Source organism: Ostrinia furnacalis, unplaced genomic scaffold (genome assembly GCF_004193835.3).
Source record: "Ostrinia furnacalis isolate ACB-3 unplaced genomic scaffold, ASM419383v2 OfSCF6127, whole genome shotgun sequence".
In the NCBI taxonomy this organism is placed as follows: domain Eukaryota; kingdom Metazoa; phylum Arthropoda; class Insecta; order Lepidoptera; family Crambidae; genus Ostrinia; species Ostrinia furnacalis.
In genome coordinates this window covers 274,345-299,035 of record NW_021136366.1, presented here as the reverse complement: position 1 = coordinate 299,035, position 24,691 = coordinate 274,345, and the positions used below count along the sequence as shown (strand labels likewise).

The window sequence follows — 24,691 nt, the reverse complement described above, 5'->3', positions numbered from 1 at the left end:
TACCTGCGTACAAAATAGCATTAAGTTTTATATGTCCCCCAGTAACTTCAGTCTTCACCGGAGAATCCGTTGCAATATTGGAGGCTATTCTGTACTCATTCTCCCATCGTTTTAACAGCTCTTTGATTTTCACCGATTCTCTAAGCTGTCTTCAATCTATTTTAGCTAACCCCTTTAAATCAAAAACCAAATTCCCTATCATCTTTAAAATCAGAGAAGCCCTTTTTAAATGTAAACAAGAGGGTTTAAATATCGTCTTGGCGTGGATCCCTAGCCATCGAGGTATCCCAGGCAACGAAACGGTTGATTCTTGCGCTAAACTTGCTACAACAACTGGCTCGCTTGAACACTATAAGTTATTTGCCCATGATGCCTCCTCTCTCCCACGTAACCACTTGCACAAGTCGTGGAACACCCATTGGGAAAACTCCAAAAGAATGGTTGGCAAATATTACGCGGATATACAAAAGGAAATTCCTTCAAGACCCTGGTTTTTTAAACATCAGAAATTACCAAAAAGAACCGTCTCCATCATATTATGTCGCCTGCGTCTTGGTCATGCGTGCACCCCTGTCCACCTTGCGAAAATGCGCATTAAAGATAGCTCCATCTGCGAGTGTGGCCTGGATGAAGGAACAACCAACCACATCTTTTTTAACTGTCCCAAAATTGGATCCTCACTGTTCGATTTTCTCCCTAAAACTATCCTCCGTCCCTCTAACATCAAATGCGTACTTAACACCAATAACTCCCCTATTTTAAATTCCCTTGTTAAATTCATCAATGTTAACAAAATTAATTTGTAGGTACTTTTAACTTGTCTTATCCAAATCTCTTAGCCTCTCCCAACAGTCCCAACCCTTTCCCTTATCCCAATCCATGCTGTACAAAATTTTTGTGTTTTGTTTGTTTTGTGATGTCTTTTTGTGATTGTGTGTGATGTCTTTTTTGTTTTTGGTACGATAAGTCCGCTTAGTTTTGCAGTATTGAATTATTATCTATTTATTTTTTTATTCATAACATTGTGTAAAAGCTGCGCACGTGACATTGGCGGAACAGTGTGCCCCCAGTGGCGAAAAAACACAAGTCCATCGCCATCAACAAATGAAGAAGAAGAAGAAGTTTTACGACTCTGGCCTCTGGGGGGCCCACAGATATGGATTAGAGTAGATACAGCAAGTTGCTAGTCAAAGCGTGCCATTCCGATATGTCCAAATGGACATACATGGTCGAGTGATGTTCATGTAATCCGATTACAACAATCGGATACGATGATTTTACGAGGACAGTAGTACGAACACGGTAGAGAGAAGAAATTATTTACGGATTGAGAATTGTAATTAACAGCAACGAGTAACAAATATGTAATTAAGGGCTGATTTTTCAACCGTCGGATAACTTTTATCTGAAGAATAAGTTTGGCACATTGACAGTTTTTGTATGGGAAATATGTCAAAATGACAAGGTTATTCTTCAGTTAAAAGTTATCCGACGATTGAAAAATCGGCCCTAATTAGAATAAAGTAGCAGTAGAAGAATTATAAAACAAGTTAGATCAGTGATCGCGGAAGACAGAGTGCACTGTATAACGTCGAAATATACAAATCAAGAAATTAGGTCAGTGATCGCAGTATACACTGTTACTAGTCTNACAATATCGGCGGGATGCAGCGAAGCCAGCGACGCCTTTTTCTTGGCCATGTGCGCTCTCCCCGCTGCCGTTACTTGCATGCCCCGGCCGCCGCTGGGTGGCGGCTCTGATATTACAAAAATTGTATTAAAACTTACAAACTAATTAAGATTGTCCGTATGTAAGTGCTATTGTGCGGTAGGTCGCCCATGTCCTGGACTGACCAGGTCAAAACCGCACTCAATGGTCCACTCCACGAGTGCACAAGAAAGGCTGCAGTGCGGGAGGAATGGCAACAGATTGTGAGGCTTGCCACCGGACCGGGTACGACCCAAAAATGTATGTGCCACAAATATAAAATAATTAATGCTTTTTATAAAAAGTGTAACTCACCTTCTACTAATTGCATAGATTGCATGAAATAAAACACAAATCAATTAAATAACTAAAAGAAGTTTAAACATTTTAGTAGACGACATTATGAACTTTTGCTAGTAAGTAGTTATTAAATTATTTTAAACCTACTAACCATCCTCCTTTTTGAACATGACCTTCAAAATGTTCCTCTTCATCATGTTATCTACGAATTCAGACGCGGTCTGCACCCATTCCTTGTATTTGTTGTCTTCGTACTCCTTGATGAGTTTGGAGAAAGCCTTGTATTGGATGAACGCTTCTTTCTTCTGTTCACATTCGTTCAGTTCTGGGACCTGGATATAAAACACAAGTTATAACTGAATGACCGAAGAAAAACTGGAATTATAAGGTATAAAGTTGTACACTAAGGTCTTATAAGACTCGTTACGATTAATGCTCATCCTCCTCACTCTTCGGCCCGGTTTCCACCAAAATCGGATCGGAGCGTTCAATTTTTCTATAGAACTAGCGGCCGCCCGCGACTTCGTACGCGTGAATCCCGTTTTTCCCGCTAATTCCCGTTCACGTGGGAATTTCCGGAATTCCTTTCTTAGTGCACTTCTACGGTGCCTAAGCTACGTCCCTTCCAAATTTCAAGTGCCTACGTTTAGCCGTTTAGGCTGTGCGTTGATCTGTCAGTCAGTCAGTCAGTTTCTCCTTTTATATATTTAGATTTGACAGCGCGCGGCGGCGTGGCGCAGAACGGAGCCGTGCGTGAAATCTGATTGGTTATCAAAAATACTTCTCCGCTTCGCTCCGCCCTGCTCCGCCTTGATGGAAATCAGGTCTTATGTGGGCATAATATGATCCAGTTCGGTACGCCATAAGAAAAATTTCTTGGCTTCACAAACTGCCACGTGACTAGATACTAAAATTCTCAGGACTTACCTTCTGGAACCTCATGATAGGTTGTTTCATCTTGTTGAACAAAGCTCGAGCCCAATAGATGGCGCCAGCGACCGGTGGGTGGTTCCGAAGTAGAGGTGGGTTTTTACGAAATCGCTGCAAAAACACACGATGTCAGAATAAAGACGGATTGTGAAATACTCCTTTATTGAAAGTTGATTTTTGATCAAAGATCAAAATAGTGGGATGGTCTTGTTATTGATAAGAAGTTGGTCCTTACTGTAAACTTGTCTTCGATAGCAGTGATCTCCTTGATAAACTGGCGCATGACGAGGTCAAACTTGGTTGACAGCTGCCGACGTATGGACTCGCGAGTGTCAAACTCCAGAAACTTGAGCAACACTGTCAAAGCTTCTTCTGACGACCTGAACAGAGTATTGTTTGGTATGGTTATGTATATTTAAAAAGACAACAATAAATAACAGGGAGTTATATTGCCAGATGACATTAAGAAGAAGGAATAAATATGCAAACATCAGGGTCAGGCCTCCCCAACCCATCTGGCCAGTGAGGAAGTGTAAGCTAAATTCTCTCTTTGCTTTTGCTAAATTTGATTTAGGCTAATTTAGGCACCACCCAACTTTGACTGTAACTATAACGATAACCGGTGGTTTTTGTATGGAGTTTGACAGATATTTGACGTTTGTTAAAGTTAAAGTAAGATGGTGCAACCCAGCCATAGTCATCTGATACATTTAGATGTCTTATGCAAATAAACTATTATCATTATCATCCTTTTGCATTGGATACTAAATAACCTAATGATGAAGGCTTACCTTAAGTTGCCGAAGCTTTGGTTAATATAATTCTTCGCTTCCTCCTCCAAATAGCGCACTTCGCTCCAAAAGTCTCCCATAATGACGTCCCAGTTTTCTTTATTGTCGAACACAAAGACGCTGAAGTCTATGGTGCGTATGGGATACACGAGGTTCTTGACGCGTTTGCGCACGTCATCGATCTGCGTTGGATCGCTGATGATCGATTTAAGTTCGAGACCGAAAATGCGCTCGAAGTCTATTAGGACCTGGGAAATGCCAATTTTTGATTAGGTGATGGGTTAAAGAAATAAATCAAGAGAAAAAAAGAGAGAGAGAGAGAGAGAGTCAGAGAGAAAAAGAGAGAGAGAAAGAAAGAGAGAGAAAGAGATAGAGAGAAAAAGAGAGAGTTTGTAAAGGGTGATAAAAACGCGAAACCACACTTCTAACTAAAGTTTTAGTGCACACTACGAATACCAGTGACTAACAGAATTCTCTGCGGAGGAACACGAGAGGGGGAAGCGAGCGATAGAAAGAAATAAAGAGAGAGAGGTAAATAATAAACCATTAACAAACCTGAACGACATCGCCCAAATCCCTAGCAACAGTCCCTATGTAGTCGGTACGCGTTGGTCGAATTCCCAGCGGGCGCCTTTTTCACTGAGTTCGATGTTCCGCCGGGTCTCTTTGTAAAGTATAGTGTCACATTTGCAACGTGTTTGAGAGAGAAGAGACTAATAATAGGTTAACAAACCTGAACGACATCTCCCAGGTCACTAGCAACAGTCCCTATGTAATCGGTACGCGTGAAGAGTAGTGGTTGGTCGAATTCCCAGCGTGCGCCTTTTCCACTGAGTTCGATGTTCCGGCGGGTCTCTTTGTACAATGTAGTGCCACATTTCCAACGTGTGTGAGAGAGAAAAGAGGTAAATAATACTTTATTTTCAAACCTGAACGACATCTCCCAGGTCTCTAGCAACAGTCCCGATGTAATCGGTACGCGTGAAGAGTAGTGGTTGGTCGAATTCCCAGCGTGCGCCTTTTCCACTGAGTTCGATGTTCCGCCGGGTCTCTTTATACAGTATGTGCCACATCTCCATTATTTTCTGACCCGCTCGTGCTAATGTTAGCACTTCTTCGTTTGGCTTGCTGAAATAAACAATCGAGTTGCTTATGAATATTTAATAGCTATTGCAATCATGTTTATAGTAAGTTGCACTTTACACTTTGATCTTAGCCAAAAGTCCAAGAAGCGGTTTTGTAGTAAGTTATTAGGTAGTTAAAATTAAATTAACGGTGATAATCGTTGTCATTCAACGCGCAAAGACGGTTTCCCTATTGCAGCTGCAGTTGGCGCCACTAGCGAGTCATATAGAACCTTACTCGTTACTTATGTTACTAGAGTGGTGCCAGTCTCATGATTGCAAATGCAGTAGCCCTCTTATCGATTAATTAGCAGACTTAACCACTGTCTTAGCCATAAGCAAGTGACAGTACCTTACTCGCCAGTGGCGCAGTTATTTTTTTTTTCTCTTTATTTGGGACAACAAACAATTACATTGAGGGCTTATGTAATAAATCTTAATAATTTGAAAATTTTGTAACAGTTATTAGGGAAACCCTTATAAAGTAACACACACACACACATATTGTTATTACAAAATCATACTCACTCAAACAACTTATGCACATTCAGGAACCGCTCAAGCTTGTCACAAAGAGCCCACGAGATCCTCGATAGAAGCGGCACCATCGTCTCATCGGTGCGGTAGCCCTTAGATAAGACCCACATCATGTATATGCTTTCCACCAGTTCTGGCAGCATTTCTATCACTTGCTGTAGAGGCGAGTCATCTTCGATTACCTGTATTGGAAAGTGAACTTTATGATATCTGTATTAAAGATGAAAATCAAAAACTAGCGATGCCTAAGAGTCATCGGTGCGGTAGCTTTTAGACAATACCTACATCATTTAGATGCGTGTTTAAAACATACGGACGTTGCTCGGCGTGCATCATGTAGAGGTCCCTCGCCATTACACCCTAGTATTATCACCCTAGACTGTGCGATTGAANAACCATTTTTCTTTCACGACTATAAAAATATTTTAGCAATTTAATTCATAAAACCAATTGCGCACATTTAAAATAAACTTTGTTTACACTTTGATAGCAATAGACTGACATGCAAGGTGACATGTCAATGAAGTTTTCAGTTACTGTTGCCATTAAAAGAAATTAGTACCATTAGTTTTCCGCAACATGGCGAGGGTTTTTATGTTCCTGGTCAGGCTATAATACAAAACCGTGCCGATTTTCGTCGCCAATTGAACACGGAAAGGGAAATACGCGGTTCGAAACAGATTCTTATGCCGAGAGGTGGCGAGTTCCAAATAATTATAATTCTATGTATAATAAGTATGTAGGTATTTACAAAAAAAAGTATTTAAGTACTAGTACCTACCTATTACAAGCTTTGCTTAATTTGGGACTAGAGGCCAAATAAAATATTTTCTTTCTTTCTCTCAATGTAAAATGTCGAAGGATATTAATTTATTTTATTTTAATTGAATTTAATTAATCACTAGCGGCCGCCCGCGACTTCGTACGCGTGAATCCCGTTTTTCCCGCTAATTCCCGTTCCCGTGAGAATTTCGGGAATTCCTTTCTTAGTGCACCTCTACGGTACCTAAGCTACGTCCCTTCCAAAATTCAAGTGCCTACGTTTAGCCGTTTAGGCTGTGCGTTGATCTGTCAGTCAGTCAGTCAGTTTCTCCTTTTATATATTTAGATTAAATTGACCTTTATATTATTGAATCCACGAAACGTCAAGTGGGAAAACCAAAAACTTCTCGTATTGATAGTAGCGAAAACATTCAACAAAATTGCCCACAAAATATTTTACTTATTTATTATAAGTTGTCTATTTACTAATATTAAGTACTTAGTAACACCCAGACCCGTCACATAAATTAAAATTCATAATTTCAATTTCTTCCCGACCGGGAATCGAACCCGGGACCTCTCGGCATAGTAGTCCGTTTCCGAACCACTACACCAAACGGCCGACAAATGAATGTTGATTGTGTAAAACAAAACAAAACACCCGCTGGATGGGGCTTTAGCTATGACCTAAGGCTAGTAGGACGGTAGTGTTGGACATCCTCACTCGACTCTCTTTCGAATGAGCGTTTCTGTGAGGGTTTAAGTAGAGACACTGGTCCTAACGCAACATTTTTAATGAGTTACTTACTTTATGTACTCACGGCTTGACGTTTTGGCTGCTGTGCTGCAGCCGTGGTCACAAGCAGACTGAATGGCGGCTCGTGGCGTCGTCTTTCTATTTAAGTCGAAATGGAAACGCGAAAGTTTAAAATCATAAAGTTCAAATTAAGTAGTTCCAAAAATCTGCTTGCCACACCTGGGAATCGAATCAACTAAAATCTGTTAAATATTACACCCTGTATGTATTTGAAATATCTCTGACAAACTTGGTAAATCAAATTAAAGGAAAACCATGAAAACTTAAATTATTTTAATTATTTACAGAAAATTTAATTGTGATTTCCGATAGTAAAAATATATACGTCACCGTAAAATTGTGATTTCCGTCAGATTATAATCTGACGTAGTTAAATTACAATCTAACCTATCCTAACCCACTGTTAGTTTACAATCTAACGCGTTATATTATAAACTGGCAGAGTTCACAATTTCACGTTGACATATATAAATAAAAATAAAAATAGGGGCGGAGCATTAAAAAAATGTTGCAAAAATGGGAAATCTTAAACTATTTTCACGCGTACCTACGTACAAGTCGCGGGCACAGCTAGTGAGTAAATAAAGTAAAAATGTACCGAATATTATCTGTTTTACAACAATTTACAGCAAACGAACGTGTGGTAGGTATGTTAAATGCGAAAGTAACTCTGTCTCACATTGACCTTTTTATACTTATGTACCGATTTAGATGAAAAGTAAAGAGTTAAGAGATCATTTTGACACCCAGGAAAAAATATTATCCCGATGGAGGAAGGAGGCTAAACAGAGGGAAAAATATCGTAGGTTTATCAATATAGGGGGATACACTCATGGTACACTATAGATACAACATAGTACCTACCTACTTACTTATGCCGCAATAGAATCGGGCAATATTTCAACATACCTAGACTTATAAATTTAAATAATACCTACTGTGATAATACTGACACTAAGTAAAGCTATTTACCTACTCTTTTAATGTAAGTAAGTATAGCATTTTGGACCTACGACACTCATAATTATGCAAAATATAAAAAAGGAAGTGTCATGTTTTGAATCGCTAAAATTATTTTTTTCAGCTGATTTAAGTGGTCACTATTTCATGTAATCTAATTGAATGTCACATCATGTGTTGCTGAAAGTTTGATGACGACGTAAGTCGATACCCGGCACGAAGTGGCTTATGTAAGCGAGGACACGGTGCTGTGGCGAGCGAGAGACCGCGGGCGCGTAGCGGCTACGGTTAGTCGCGATCTGCCTCGCTCTCTGTGTGAGCGTTCCCCGCGTTACGGCACGCGTATCCGAACGCATCCCGCCCGCGAAAAATAGAAAATAAACCAGCTGGTAACTTTTTTTTACTTTCAAAATTCGAATAAAAATATTTTTCTTTCATCTAGCCAGTAACAAATTGTTTGTTTTTTTTTTTGAACTTTGGAAAAGTTTTGAATATTGCATGAAGCGCGAAAGCTACAATCGTGGGAAATGTTGAATGGCCAATACGGCGAAAAGTTATCATACGGTGATACGGGCATTTAGCATACGGGTCGCACAGACGGTAAGAGGTTCGTTAAATTTTATTTGAATTCGTTGTTGACACAGAGACAATAAGAACGGTCGATTTTATTTGGCTGTATAATAAATTGCAGATTAATTCCGAACAAAAGATTGGCTCCACTGGGAGGAGAGGGATTTCGTTTAATCTTAGTGGAAGACGACATGAATACATTTCGTAAAATTGAAATACGTTTTTCCAATTCTTTACTTTTTGGTAGATAAGTCTTTCATATAGAAAAAAAAAGAAATCGGTCTGTGAATTTAGCTTACGATCAGTTTGTTTATTAAAATGTAATTAAAAACAAATAGATACATAAGTACTTATGTTAATTAAGTGAACACTGACACTAGATATTTTAATTAACCGCCTCTGTGGTCTAGTGGTAAGACCACCTGCTTCAGACGCAGAGGTCCCGGGTTCGATTCCCAGTGGGGGCAGATTTTTCTGTTCGGTTTGGTTGGTGGTAGGGCTTGTTCTAAGTCCGCCTGGCTAGCTACCACCATCTTACCTAAGTCTATCGCCATAACAACAATGTTAACAGCATTGTTGTGTTCCGGCAGTTAGAGGCAAGATAGCCAGTTCCTCCGTGATTGAGGATTCCGGGTGAAGCTCGCTTCCACCTTCGACCTGATCGTCATTTACCATCAGGTGAGATACAGGCCAAGAACTTCCTCGTTGTGGATAAAAAGAAGCGAGCTTCAAACTTATTATGAAAAAAGCAAATATTTAAGAATATTCTTCAGACTACTTCAGAAGAAGGGACAATGCATTTATAAGCTTTGAAAGGGTACTTATAAAAAGTTTGCCTTACTACCAAAAATATACAATATAATCTTAATGCAACATATAAAAACATGTTACAAAAATATTTTTCAATGAAAGCTAAAATAAATAGGTCCGATAAATACATAAAAGAAAAAATCTAGCATAAAGAAACATTAAAGCACGTTAGTACTACGAATTTTTACCAATGCTACGAAGTGCATCTCGTAGAAATCGTACTCGTAGTATATCGCTACTGNTCAATTTACAAACCTGAACGACATCGCTTAGGTCTCTCCCAATGTAGTAATGTCAGTAGCGACTGGTCGAATTCTCAGCGGGCGCCCTTACAACGCGAGTTTGGCTTTTCAGCGGGTCTGGTGGTACAGTATAGTACCACATTTCCAACGTGTGTGAGAGAGTAAAGAGATTAATAATAGGTTAACAAACCTGAACGACATCTCCCAGTTCTCTAGCAACAGTCCCTATGTAATCGGTACGCGTGAACAGTAGCGGTTGGTCGAATTCCCAGCGTGCGCCTTTTCCACTGAGTTCAATGTTCCGCCGGGTCTCTTTGTACAGTGTAGTGTCACATTTTCAACGTGTGTGAGAGAGAAAAGAGGTAAGTAATACTTTATTTTCAAACCTGAACTACATCGCCCAAGTCTCTAGCAACAGTCCCTATGTAATCCGTACGCGTGAACAGTAGCGGTTGGTCGAATTCCCAGCGTGCGCCTTTTCCACTGAGTTCGATGTTCCGGCGGGTCTCTTTGTACAGTATACGCTATATTTCCAATGTGTATGAGAGAGAAAGAGGTAAATAATACTTCATTTCCAAACCTGAACGACATCTCCCAAGTCTCTAGCAACAGTCCCTATGTAGTCGGTACGAGTGAACAGTAGCGGCTGGTCGAATTCCCAGCGGGCACCTTTTCCACTGAGTTCGATGTTCCGGCGGGTCTCCTTGTAAAGTATATGCCACATCTCCATTATTTTCTGACCGGCTCGAGCTAGGGTTAGCACTTCTTCGTTTGGCTTGCTGAAATAAACAATCGAGTTGCTTAAGAATATTTAATAGCTATTGCAATCATGTTTATAGTAAGTTTCACTTTACACTTTGATCTTAGCCAAAAGGCCGAGAAGCGATGTTATAGTAAGTTAGTAGTAAAATTAAGTTGACAATCGTTGTCGTTCAACGTAATGAGGGTTTCCTTATTGACCTCACCTGCAGTTTGCGCCACTGGCGAGTGATAGGACCTTACTCGACAGTAGTGCCAATCTCATGATTGTAAATGCAGTAGTCCTCCTATCGTTTAATCAGCAGACTTAACCACTGTCTTAGACATAAGCAAGTAACAGTACCTTACTTGCTATTAGGAAAACCCTTATAAAGTAACACACACACACATATTGTTATTACAAAATCATACTCACTCAAACAACTTATGCACATTCAGGAACCGCTCAAGCTTGTCACAAAGAGCCCACGAGATCCTCGATAGAAGCGGCACCATCGTCTCATCGGTGCGGTAGCCCTTAGATAAGACCCACATCATGTAGATGCTTTCCACCAGTTCTGGCAGCATGTCTATCACTTGCTGGAGAGGCGAGTCATCTTCGATTACCTGTATTGGAAAGTGAACTTTATGATATCTGTATTAAAGATGAAAATCAAAAACTAGCGATGCCTAAGAGTCATCGGTGCGGTAGCTTTTAGACAATACCTACATCATTTAGATGCGTGTTTAAAACATACGGACGTTGCTCGGCGTGCATCATGTAGAGGTCCCTCGCCATTACACCCTAGTATTATCACCCTAGACTGTGCGATTGACCGTTTGACGGATAAAGCCATGTACCTATTCACTAGACAACATTTGTTGATAAACACTGTTTATAAACTGTTCATAAACAATGTTTCATCATCTCTGTAAACAGTTTATAAACAATCCATAAACATAGGTGATGAAACATTGTTTATGATACATGTTGCCGTGCTCCCCGCTATGAGTGGACGGCCAAGTTTCAGAAACCTGTGTTTATGGTAAACGTGTTTCACACTAGTCATAAACAATTTATCAACAAATGTTGCCTAATGAATACATGGCTTAAAAATCATGGAAATATCTAAAAATGACTTCAATAAATGTACATGGCAACGATTACTTACAGTAAAAAATCTCATCAAGGTCGAGAGGAACTTCAGGTTGTCCCCAGCCAAATTGTATTGCTCTACAAGCACCTCTTTATAACTCCTAAACTCCTGCAACATGACAAATAAACACATTTACAAATAAAAATAATTAGCATACACAAGTTCAGGCATTGTAAATTAGGTTCGTATAGTTCGCCCCAACTCACAGCGCAAAAAAGCCACCTAGTGGTTTTCTCGCACAATAACTTTTGCTATCAAACATTATTGTGTACACATATTTCACTCATTCATTCGCCAACGTCCATACCACGTTGAAAACACCGGTTCTCGTCCGATCACCGAAGTTAAGCAACGTCGGGCGCGGTCAGTACTTGGATGGGTGACCGCCTGGGAACACCGCGTGATGTTGGCTTTTTGCTATCTTTTTTTCATTCCACACTAAATAATTGAGGAATACGATTTGAGTTCGAAATAAAACATACAATACGAAAAGTAGATTAGACAGAAAGTTATTTGCCAAAAATTTCCCCTGTTCATTTCTACGTGATGGAGATTGTGTGTTATTTAATATTATGGTGTCAATAAGTCGACAACAAGAAAATTGGCAATCGCAGTTATTTTACCATAATAATCTCCAAGTATAAAGCAAATGCAAATAATTGACATTATTGTAAAATTAATTTATTATTTAAACACCTAAGACGCTAGCGCCATCTACACAACATCAACTAAATCATTACCTATGTCATGTTTTGGGTGTATAAGGTTGAAGAAATTCACGGTGATATAATTTATTGAATTTTTACGATAATAGGTAATTTAGATGAAAATGCTATAATGTAAAAGTATTAAGCGACAAAAAAATAAGGAAGAGCATTTTACTCATTATGCAACACTTATGTTTATGTTACGGTTAATGTGATAAATTGAAAATTATTAATAATAACCGGTTATTATGAATAATTACCGACAGTCGCGGTAAAAGTGATAAATTAATCACATTTAACAGTGATTATTTTAATAATTCAACCTTAGTACTAACAAATTTCTTATAGGAGAACAACATCTTGTGTACGTGCTCGTGTACAGCCAAACTTTTGAACGTTTTGATATCATATATTAATATAATTTGGCATAATGAGTTTGGAATGTTTCTTGCATAATATTACTTTTCCATGATGCCTATAACATAATGTTTTGATTTAAAGTGAAAAATAGGTTAAGGTGCGGCGGGGGTGGCCCTTGGGCCACCCCTAAGCCGCCTATTTAGTTTTATACACACATAAATGACCTCATATTAATCACATTAACCAAATCATGCGGTAATTATTCATAATAACCGGCGATTATTCATAATTTTCACATTTATCACTTTGACCGTAACATTTATACAAACGTGATAGGCCACCTACCGACTTACTGACAAACTAACTTATTTGCTGCGTATTGTGTACGCATATTTCGCTAATCCATTCGCCAACGTCCATACCACGTTGAAAACACCGGTTCTCGTCCGATCACCGAAGTTAAGCAACGTCGGGCGCGGTCAGTACTTGGATGGGTGACCGCCTGGGAACACCGCGTGATGTTGGCTTTTTGCTATTTTGTACAATAATAATGACTTACATCCAAAGCGGGCGAGCCGGTTTTTTGCAGCATTGATAGTATTTTGACGACCATGGGTTGCTTTAGCTGTTCCACCAGTAGCGATATTTCGGCGTCTCTTTCACGCCAGTACTTGTATTCGGCAACAGGACCTTCGCCTTCTCGCGTCTAGAATAAAATAAGAAATATTTTTACAAAAGTTATAAAATATTTGTATTATGTTAAAGCAGAAAGCATTAGGGTGCTGACAATGCAGGGCGGTTGTCGTATAAATAAATCCATGGGTCAGTGGTCGACATGAAGTCGAAACGAACGTACCTTTCCCATCTGTTGCGTGAGGATGCCATCGATGTGCGTCTGCCACATAGCGACCGCCTCCTCAAGCTGAGCCGTGACCTCTGGGTCAGCGAAACCCACGTGGCCAGGTTGTTCCTCCATAAACGAATCCATATTCGGCATGGGCAGCTGGATTTCACCTTCTATGTGTTCTATTGTCCTGTAAACATAAGCATACATGAAGCTGTACCTAATAGGTAGCCAATTTTGTTGAGAAAAAAATGCATTTAAGGTTTTACCAAACTTAGTAAGTTCAGGTTCTCATAGTAAATCCAAGCTGTCTGTTATAGATCGTTTCATCCACTAAGACGCGCCCCACTAATTTTTGGTCGAGGGAAGCACGGGGTGCGGGGTACGTTTGATCCGAGCATCATTATTGCAGTGTGCACAGTGCACACTCATGGATATTATTTAGCGTGTACCGATAACACTCAAACATTAGCCGAAGAATGGTGGGGCGCGTCTTCGTGGATGAAATGATCTATATTTTAATACTTATTTGAAGTCAAGCTCTGGCTACACAAGAGTTACAGCTGTAGGCATCAGAGGAGATATTGCCAAGTAGAAAGAAGTGAATAATAGTCAATATACAAACACATTTAAATGCATTTTTTTTCTAAAGTAATAAAGGATTTAAGGCAGTTATTATACATACCAATCAACGATGGAAACAAGTTCTTTGATGTCAGTGGTGACTTCCTCTGCTGTGGATTTTTGTTCATCCGTTTTCACTACAGCACTATCAGGCGCCATGGCAAATTCCTGGAATAAAAAAGGATTTTATGCAACGAACCAGTGTTTCTTAATATATGTACAGTGTGTAGTCTACGTTAGACACCTACAGTAAATGCAATTTATTCCCGTATTCACAAACATTACTATGTGGTCTCACAGTGCGCGTGGACGCACAGGCTCACACGAACCAATCACAGAGCTCTATTCAACGCTGTGCGTTCGATTTGCTGCTTCACTTAAGCAAGCATCGTTTGTGAATACATACGAATGTGTGTTGCAGGTTTGAAGACAGATATATAAATATTAATACCGATTCAAACGCAGACGTCGGTCTCTTTGGTGATTTCCGCATTTCCGTCGCAGAGTCAGAGCGCATATTTTTAATTCTGAAACAAAACATTATCCCATTTTAAAATTAGGATGAAAGGTCAGACAAAAGGGTTCTATCAGAAATAAACTGACCTTTTTTCGGCATTTTCCCCTCTTGCTATATTTGACATCCGGCGGTAGTCAGACGGCCGAAGATAGTTGACCTGGTGGGTTCGCAAAAAAGGTTAAAAAATACAGTCCGCACCAATAAAATTTTACAGATTTCTTACAAAAAATATTAGGTATGATGCAATTATAACAATAATACACATAAGACCCGGGCGTCGTATTCATGCGACAGTGACCCATTTCTGTTATTGGGAGTTTGTCTAATCTATCTATTATATAAAAGAAAGTCGTGTTAGTTACTCCACTTATAACTCAAGAACGGCTGAACCGATTTAGCTGAAAATTGTCAGGGAGGTAGTTTAGAGCCAGGAGACGGACATAGGATACTTTTTATCCCGTTATTTATTGCCATTAAGGCGGAACAAAGTTCGCCGGGTCAGCTAGTAACATATATTTTTTAATGTGGATGAACTGTAGTTAGCTTACTTGAGAAGCAGTCTCGTCCATTTTGTGGTGTTTCCCGGCAAATGATATTTGCCTGGACAGCACAGACTGGCTGGAATCCGGCTCCCTAGCCGTTACCTCCCGGAATTGATTCTCAAATAGTGGTATAAACGACTGAAAATAAAAATGTGATCAAATATAGTCTTATTTATTATTGTGTATAAGGTTCACTTTATTTTGTACTATTGAAGATATTTTTGTTGCAGGCCCGTATTATCAACGACTTCCAAAACTGGATCAAACTCGAGCAAAGATTCTGTTCTATGATGTATTGTTATGATTGGTCGATATCAATATTTGGACCAATCACAGGAATCTATGACTGAGGTTGAATCGAGTTTGAGCATTGTTTTGTAATACATAATTAGAGATTTGAGAAGAGTAAAAGATATTGCTCAAGCCAATTTGAAACTTTTAATGTTTCGAGTAGGAAACAGTAGGTAACAAAAGAAAATAAATCAAGTCATTCTCATTCCGCATGCAGTAGCTAATTATAAACTTAGAATCTTACCTCTTTAAGTCGCATTCCCAAGCTCATCAACACTTTCCCAGTGGTGGACCCGATGAGTATAAACTTGGACATCATCAGCTGAGTGATCTCATCATTCTCCAGCAGTGGTATTCCGTCTTGCGTCTGCCTCAGAAAGTATATGTAGCGACGGTTGCGATGGGTGTTCTGAGGTGTGAACCCCCCGAATACCGGTATCAGTTTTGGGTACTGGATTATACGGGGTATGGAGCGCTGAAATAATTAAAGTAATATTTTAAAGTCGACCTTGAGACGCTAGAAATAGGCACTTCTTTCCCACTGGGCGGTCTGGGCACGTGCCCCTAAATGTGGGTTTCGAAGGGGGCTCCCGTCTCTTGCGCTCTCAAGTTTTAAACAGTGATTTGAACCTAGGGTCCAGGGCACAGAGGGCTCTGGTGGATTTTGTATTTACTGACTGTAAATGAGATAAGTGCAGTAATATGCGTGCATCACATTCTAGAAGTGCATAGGAATGTCAAATATTACCCATGAGAGATCAAGCCAAACAATGTGGTATCTTCTATCGCTGTATTAGGTGTCATTATTACACTACGAGAAGCCTACTGTGTGCTGGAAAGATGTATTGCCTAATTATTTTATTTTACGAATAGCTACAATAACTTATTATGGCGTGTGCTCTTACAATAACAGTATAGAATTCCAAAGTCCCGTCGACATCAGGATCCAGATCCTCAGGAGCTGAACAAATTAGACATTATTTTAAAAATATTTTCAGACTTAATATGGGGTCTTGGATAAGTCCTATAGATGTTACACACTTTTCAAACAAACGTAATGACTACTGAATGGCGTCAATTTGGTTTAAGATGATCTAGAACCATGGAATGGCTTATAGCAAATATAAAATACTTACGAGGCGGAAATGAATACTTCTCCTCTGTGATACGAGGTTTCTCTTCTTCCTCGACGTGTTCCAACTCATATGTACTTTTAGGGTCAACTTCCTCTTCCTCTGTTATCGTTCCCGCCGCAGTTTCAATGTCGAATTCTGTTGGAAACAATTATATTAAAATCTATCTGAGGATAAGAAGAATTGTACTAGTCAAATATACAGTGGGACAGAGCTAAGGGCTCATACCATACAAGGGTATACATAAAAGAAGAAAAGAGCAAAATAATAAATATATTTAAAAGTAAAAGAAAATAAATAATAACCATTTGGCAATCCACCATGCCATGGGATGCAACAGGAGTGGGTTAGGAGATGTGGATAAGGTAAATCCCAGGGTCAAGGTCAGGATCAGGATCACGATGAAAAAAGTTGAAATAAAACAAAATCAATAAAATTATAAATGGACAAGGATAAAATAGGAGTGGTTGTAGCTATAAAAATTACATCATCCGAAATATTTTAATAATTAATTACCTTCTTCCACTTCAGGTTCCATGTCTGTGAAAATAAAAAAAAAGATTTAATTTAAAAAACAAAAATAGAGGGATTTATTTGCAGTAAACTTTTGTTAATTTAATAAAATATACAAGTGCTACTCAGAACTACTACTACAGTTGAGTTGTTACAAGCGTACCCAGTCTCCCCTACTACTTTTATATTTTATTTAGGTAACGCTAACTGTATAAGGATTTACCTTTGACACTTTTCATACTTTTCATGCTTTTCATGCTCTTCATACTTTTCATACTCTTCATGCTTTTAGCGCTTTTCTTTGATAGTTCTTCTTCTGGCTCTGGAGGGGGTGGTTCTTTTCCTTTCTTCTTCTTCTTTTTAGGTGGAGGCGGTGGTGGTACAGGAGGGGGGATGATTCCTGAAGTCATAATTAGTTTTCACATCAAATAAATAGGACTCCCACCTTAGGCAGTTCGATTTTTTCAAGATATTTATAATTTTCAAGCTTAGCTATGGCCTGAATAATAGTTAAGTGAAGGTATCACTATATGACTTCTTCAAGTTATTTATTCTTATGATAATGTCAGACGTTTATGCAGGAAAACCTCAACACATAGATGTAGTTGAGTACTTGACAATTCAAACTTTGTAACAAATAATATAAAGAAAACTTACTCCATTCCGTAAATTCTATGTCCTCATGAATAAGTTTGTCGACAATTATCTTTGTGACATAAAATGTTCTTTTGTCCAACGATTGTTCGTTAGGCTTCAGCGGCTGAGTGAGGAACGTAGTTAGCTTCTCTTTAGCTTCGGGTGTGTCCATCATATTGTAGAACAACTCGTCATCGTCCATGCCAATGTATGAGAGGACTCGTTTCTTCAGCCATAGTACTCGAGGGTCGGTTTGGAGGTCCAGCACAGGCAGCTCTTCAGCTGTAGCATCAGACACTGAATCGACGTCTGCATCCATTCTAATTGGAATATAAATTGCTTTGAAAACTTGTCACATAGAGAAAGTAAAGAAGTAAGTAGGTACCTATGATAGTAAACAGTAATAATAACTAACGTAATTGAATACTCAGATTACCTACTTATTTGTATACTGAATCTTGTTGAAGAATAGGAGGACAAAGTAGTATACAATACATACCTTACTTATGTTGCCTACCAGATTGATCGCGTCCTCAGAATGTTCTGTATTCTGAGATCGCGTCTGAACATACAAATACAAATACAAAATACAAATATTTTATTATGAAACACATGTTACATTGTCATTACAAATTAGCCTTATCCATTTAAGTTTTTAAAAACTTGTCCTAGGATAAAGCTGCTCTTCACAATGTTTAAAATTTCTAACATGAGTAGGTAACTAATAATTTTACGTTTAACAATTCCACGAAGCTCAGCAATACATGTATTGTGAATAGCATGAACCTATGTTAAGTGCTAAGTTTTTGCTCTTTATCAATCAAGGTTACTTTCAACATTGAGTATGAGCTGCTGAAGTATTAAAACTTCTGCATGAAATTGTAATGTAAATGTACTTACTTGAGCAAATCAGTATTCCTTTGAATTGAATTCACAAGACTTATCACCTACTTTGCCATTTATAACGTAAACTCTAAATTAATGTTATTAAAACTAATCAATAAAATTAAGTTTAGTAGTAACCAAGTAGCAAAGAAACAACTGAACCGTTTATTTGTAAACAATCAAACAAGTTGTGGATGTCATGGAAACAATGTGACCACAGATATGGATTAGAGAATGTGACAGCTGTTTTTGACAGCTTCAAAATTTTGCGGTTGTTGTAATGATAGCACGACAGAGTGCACCACTGAAATAATTATTTGTTGAAAACTTTATTAACTTTATTGCATAATAATCAAGGAGTGCAAAAGACGAACTTAATTCCGTATGACATTATCTTCCAGTCAAACTTTGGGCGGCCAAGTAGATAGTTCTGTTCGCGGTGCATTATATAATATGGGTTAAGTAAAGACAATTTGTTTTTGTTTAGAACTAATAGATGGCACTGTATTATGAAATTAATGTTTCCGCTCACCAGCTGGCGCCACCGGCGAGTGATCATAGTGGCGCCACCTGATGAGGGAAATAAAATACCTCAGAAATTCAGAATATAACAGGAACATAAAAACCCTCGCCATGTTGCGGAAAAGTAATGGTACTAATTTCTTTTAATGGCAACAGTAACTGAAAACTTCATTGTCATGTCACCTTGCATGTCAGTCTATTGCTGTCAAAGTGTAAACAAACTTTATTTTAAATGTGCACAATTGATTTTGTGAATTAAATTGCTAAAATCTTATTATAGTCGTGAAAGAAAAGTGGTTTACAATGTGTTAAAGTATTTGTCGAAGAGAAATACTAAGGGTTCGGACAATATTTTCATTGAATAATGTTTCCGACAAAGGTTGTCAAATTGACTGACATGTTTATCGCATAGTACAGTCCACTATGAAAATTAGCTGTGGTTTGTTTCAACTACCTGTTTTAAAATTTTTTGTCAATTTAAGTGTTGAATTTTATGGAATTGGGAAAGAAGTACCGAGTTTGAAGCGTTCATGAGCAAAGTTCAAGTATTTCAAATCTATGGTTGAGAAACAGAAAGACAGGAAGATCCAAACTATCAGGACAGACAATGGAGGTGAATTCTGTAGTCTTGAGTTTGAGAGGTACTTAGCAGAGCAAGGAATAGTGCATCAGAAGACCAATGCTTACACACCACAACAGAACGGCTTGTGTGAACGAATGAACAGGTCAGTAGTGGAGAAAGCAAGGTGTTTGCTATTTGATGCCGGTCTTGACAAGAAGCTTTGGGCAGAGGCCGTGAACACCTCGGTTTACCTCAGAAATAGATCTGTTGTTTCGGGATTGAATGACAAGACACCCTACGAGATCTGGACAGGCCAGAAGCCAAACTTGAGCCATTTGCGAGTTTTTGGAAGTACTGTGATGACACATATCCCAAAGGAGAGACGCAACAAGTGGGACAAGAAGGCGAAGCAGCTAATTCTCGTCGGCTACGCTGAGAACGTGAAGGGATACCGGGTATATGATCCAGCTACTAACTCTGTGACCACAAGTAGAGACATCATTATCATGGAACATCCAGAGAAGAACACCGTGGACATAGTAGTTGAAAGTAAATCTTTACCAGAGGACGTGCCAGTAATACCAGAGTGCAGGCCAGATATGTCAGACGACCAGATTAGACCAGAGACTTCATATTCTGAAGAATATGACAGAGACAGCTCTTATGTACCAGATCTAGATGCTTCTTCGGTAAGTACTGAAGATGATTTTCATGATACTACCCCAGAAGTAGAGATGATACCAAGTACTGCATGTGAGAGACCAAGGAGAACTCGAAGAGCACCAGATAGATATGGTTTTAATAATCTGTGTTTTGTAGAGGACCAAACTGAAGTTGATGCAGGAGACATCACACTCGAAGAAGCTCTCAATGGACCTGAAAGCAAATTCTGGAGAGCAGCCATGCAGGAGGAGCTGAAATCTTTCGAAGACAACGACGCGTGGGAGGAAGTTGATCGCCCATATGACAAAACTGTGGTTCAATGCAAGTGGGTCTTTAGAAAAAAGTGTGACAGTACTAACAATGTGAGATACCGTGCAAGGTTAGTTGCCAAAGGATTTTCTCAAAAGGCTGGTATAGATTATCATGAGACATTTTCCCCTGTGCTTCGGTATTCCACATTGCGACTGTTGTTTGCACTTGCTGTAAAATTAGATTTAGATGTGTGTCACCTAGATGTGACAACTGCTTTTTTAAATGGTTTTCTGAAAGAAACAGTGTACATGAATAAACCTATTATTGCTGATGATTGTAAACAGTTAGATAACAAGGTATTAAAGTTAAAGCGTGCTATTTATGGCCTAAAGCAATCTTCCAGAGCTTGGAATGATAGAATTGATAATTATTTGCAGAGTTTAGGTTATAAAAATTCAAAGTATGAGCCATGTTTGTATACCAAATTTGAAGGAAATGTAAAAGTTATAATTGCTTTATTTGTAGATGATTTTTTTGTGTTCTACAATTGTAAATCAGCTATGGATTTATTGGTAGAAGAGTTGAGTAAAAAGTTTAAAATTAAAAATCTTGGCCAGTTGAAACAATGTTTGGGCATGAGAGTCAAAATTAGCAAAAATGTAATATCTCTTGACCAAGAACAGTATATTGAAAGTTTATTAGAGAAATTTAATATGTCACAATGTAAAAGTGTTTGTACTCCTATGGAGATTAATCTTAAATTAGATAAGGCAGAAAATGATTGTTATAAATGTCCTTATCAGCAACTTTTGGGTAGCTTGATGTATTTAGCAGTAATGACTAGACCTGACATTTCATACAGTGTGAGCTTTTTAAGTCAATTCAATAATAATTATAATGAAACTCACTGGAAACATGTAAAGAGAGTACTAAAGTATTTGAAACATACTAAAAACTATGGTCTTGTGTTTAGTAAAGATGATCTTTCTATTAAAGGTTTTGTAGATGCAGACTGGGGTTCAGATGTGACAGATAGGAAATCATATTCTGGGTTCTGCTTTACTCTGTCTAACTCAGTAATTTCTTTTGAATGTAGAAAGCAGAGAAATGTAGCATTATCAAGTACTGAAGCTGAGTACATTTCAATGTCAGAGGCCAGTAAAGAGGCTATTTATTTAAAGAATTTGTTGGCTGAAATTGTAGGAAGTTCAGAACCTATTATGTTGTTTAATGATAGCCAGAGTGCCCAAAAATTGGTATCGAATCCAATTTTCCACCGAAGGTCGAAACACATCGACATAAGGTACCATTTTGTAAGAGAGGCTGTACAGAATAAGATGATTGCTATATGTTATCTTCAAACAGCAGAAATGCCCGCTGACATTTTAACCAAAAGCTTAGGTACGATCAAGCATTACTATTTTATGAAAAAGTTAGGCATTTCTCCTGTTTCTTAATAGTAATTTAGTTTTTTAGCATAATGGTGTACTTGGTAATGTGTAACAAAGTGCCTTGTATGTATAGTTAAAGGTTTCTATTTTTTAACTTGATTATTTTGTTAAGGGCAGGTGTGAAAATAACAAAATAATCTATGGTCATTGTTTATTGTTTTTGTCTATGGCAATAAAAGTTAGTCTTAAAAAAACCGCCAACTGCGTTTTATTAACAAATATTATGTCCATAATAGTACGATAGTCGCTCACTGGCGACATATCCAATGAAATTAAGATATTTTACAATTGCAATGTGAACTGTAAAACTTTTTTAAGAAAGACATTTTAAATTATTTATCTTCATTGAAGACGGTCTGGTAAGTTATAGTTGGACAAACGTTAAAACCATTACTCGACGTAAGAGCATGTTGGCTGTCTGGCGTATATTTATTTATCCGTTCTTATTTACTCGCAGACACGGCATAAATGTTTAATTCTGTGGCCAACTGTTTTGCGGCACGTCGGATCTGCCGAGATGTGGCAAAATATTTATTGTTATAATTCCTATTGTTGGGAGATGAATTTTAAAATGCGTAAGGCTTAAAAGTACGAATGACCGGACAACTTATTTATTGTAGGTGTTAATCCATTTTACCCTGAATAAATAAACCGACCATGACAGAAAATACAACGCATTTTAAAATGTGTACCTACAATTAACCGCAGTAGATTCATTTACATTAATTCAATTTCATTGTTGGAATTATCGTATCATTTATTCATAGCATACAATGAGTGCAGTATCCTTTGCCATAATGTAATAGCTATTGTAATGGCAGAAATAAAACACATTGCTGCTCAAGAGCTTTGTATCGTAAACAGTAAATAGCCATAACGGGAAAGTAGAAAATAACGAGCGACAATAACAGTTACCATTACACTCGGGGCAGGCAGAAGGCAGTTTTTATACTCTTGACTTCACATCTCTCCTCGCTATCTTAATTTAATTATACTCACTGAAAACTTTTAGGGGTGATCTCTAATCTGATTTTGAAAGAAGCAGTAGAAACGAAAGAGCAGGGTTATTTGTTAGAGATAGAAATGAAATAGTTTATTCAGTAAATAGGCCCTTTCCAGAGCACTTATACGAATTCTTGTGGGTAAAGATTAGGTCCTAACTTTTCAATCTGGTGGTGACACCCAAACTCATACTTTGCGATCTTAACAGGTAAAAGAAGATTGGAAATACGTTGCAATGGTGCTCGACAGATTATTTCTATGGATATTCACGCTGGCCGTGCTAGTGGGCACGGCCGGCATCATCCTGCAGGCGCCCACGCTCTACGACGACCGGGTGCCCATAGACAAGCACTTCAACCAGTACGCCACCTCGTCTCTGGTGCGATGTCCGCCGCCCGCGTAATACCATACTCAAAACCCGACGATGCACTATGAACCAAAAGCCCAATCTAGCTGGACAAAAAGGGTCATCGCATATCTTTCATTCGTTTAGCAAAAACGATAGCTTAATAACCAGAGGTTACGATTCAGTCATTATTTTTAGCAACTATCCTCTGATAATTTAGTAATTTTAAGACGAACTTGAACAAGTGAGTATTTTACGATCAAATTATTCACTTTCTTGAGGTTGATATATCAGTGTCTCCTGATTAATTCTAATACAATTGTGAAAATTTTTGTTATGGATCGTGAAGTAGAAGGTACGTATTACATATTAAACCAAAAAAATGTTCCTAAAGCCTATTAATTAATTAAGATACATGTAGAAATAAAATGAAAATTATTATTTTTTCACGTTTTTCTGTATTTGCGAGACCAGGAACTACATGGCCCCTCATGTCCCCGGGCTGGATTTTTTATATGAAGTAGCCACATATGTGAGCTTCAAAAAATAGTAGGTTGTAGACAGCACACTGAAGCACAACTTTGATTTTTTTGCAGAAAACGTAGTGGCGGTGACCAGAAGCNGATATTAATTTGGACTAGCGATCCACCCTGGCTTCGGACGGACTTTTATGTGGGTCTTTTTAAGAAGAAAAGCCCCACAGTAACTTTTTTCTTATATCTCAAACAGATTAGGTAGCGTCCTCTATAAAAGGATCAAGACGGCTTAGTTTTTCCGACATCTTTAACTCGTTATATTTCAACCAATTAACACAAAAGCTTATCTATTTACCTGCATTGAAACCTTCCTCTTAAAATGTTTTATCTGTTCATGAAATCCACACTAAAATCCGTTGCGTAGCATACAAAAAGACGGAGTGATTTTGTTTTATACTTTGTAGAGATGATTTAATATAGAGCGGAAGTCACAAGGATATAAATTTCCTAAAGGTTATGCGATTTCACTGATAAATGAAAGTTAATTACTTATGGATTAAGATTCTTTAGTCTTTTACATCGAGTGTCCTAGAAGACAAAGCTATTAGAGGATGTCTTGGTTACTCGTANTGTTTAATGATAGCCAAAGCGCCCAAAAATTGGTATCGAATCCAATTTTCCACCGAAGGTCGAAGCACATCGACATAAGGTACCATTTTGTAAGAGAGGCTGTACAGAATAAGATGATTGCTATATGTTATCTTCAAACAGCAGAAATGCCCGCTGACATTTTAACCAAAAGCTTAGGTACGATCAAGCATTACTATTTTATGAAAAAGTTAGGCATTTCTCCTGTTTCTTAATAGTAATTTAGTTTTTTAGCATAATGGTGTACTTGGTAATGTGTAACAAAGTGCCT

At 38.3% G+C, this 24,691-nt stretch overlaps 2 protein-coding genes and 2 non-coding genes across 4 annotated transcripts; 3 read left to right on the top strand and 1 right to left on the bottom strand.

Annotated features, from left to right (window-relative positions):
- Positions 1-1,124: 1,124 nt before the first annotated feature.
- Positions 1,125-18,659, bottom strand: LOC114362029 (dynein-1-alpha heavy chain, flagellar inner arm I1 complex-like). The gene is made up of 22 exons (XM_028317279.1): positions 18,514-18,659; positions 17,635-17,933; positions 17,201-17,377; positions 16,981-17,004; positions 16,468-16,602; positions 16,237-16,292; positions 15,576-15,806; positions 15,047-15,178; positions 14,585-14,655; positions 14,433-14,508; positions 14,043-14,149; positions 13,370-13,547; positions 13,073-13,219; positions 11,462-11,554; positions 10,726-10,916; positions 10,132-10,330; positions 3,730-3,977; positions 3,174-3,318; positions 2,936-3,049; positions 2,160-2,340; positions 1,654-1,757; positions 1,125-1,139 (listed from the first exon to the last, which is right to left on the bottom strand). Exons 2-22 carry the CDS (start codon positions 17,930-17,932, stop codon positions 1,125-1,127), a joined length of 2,922 nt encoding a protein of 973 aa, XP_028173080.1. The 5' UTR covers position 17,933; positions 18,514-18,659.
- LOC114362043 (5S ribosomal RNA) lies at positions 11,740-11,858 on the top strand. The gene has a single exon (XR_003656648.1). It is a non-coding gene; the product is annotated as a 5S ribosomal RNA (ribosomal RNA).
- On the top strand, positions 12,922-13,040 carry LOC114362042 (5S ribosomal RNA). Its single transcript, XR_003656647.1, has one exon. It is a non-coding gene; the product is annotated as a 5S ribosomal RNA (ribosomal RNA).
- Positions 18,660-21,977: 3,318 nt separating the features above from the next.
- Positions 21,978-23,661, top strand: LOC114362028 (acetylcholine receptor subunit alpha-like). Its single transcript, XM_028317278.1, has 2 exons — positions 21,978-21,989; positions 23,159-23,661. Exons 1-2 carry the CDS (start codon positions 21,978-21,980, stop codon positions 23,351-23,353), a joined length of 207 nt encoding a protein of 68 aa, XP_028173079.1. The 3' UTR covers positions 23,354-23,661.
- Positions 23,662-24,691: the final 1,030 nt, after the last annotated feature.

What these genes read in the sequence shown, in the direction of transcription:
- LOC114362029 (XM_028317279.1), bottom strand. Translation starts at nt 17,932, where the DNA reads ATGGATGCAGACGTCGATTCAGTGTCTGATGCTACAGCTGAAGAGCTG. An exon ending in TGGAATTCTATACTGTTATT is followed by an intron (nt 15,807 to 16,236) that starts GTAAGAGCACAC and finishes TAATTATTTCAG; the next exon opens with CGCTCCATACCCCGTATAAT. An exon ending in CCGGCTCGCCCGCTTTGGAT is followed by an intron (nt 11,555 to 13,072) that starts GTAAGTCATTAT and finishes GTCATGTTGCAG; the next exon opens with GAGTTTAGGAGTTATAAAGA.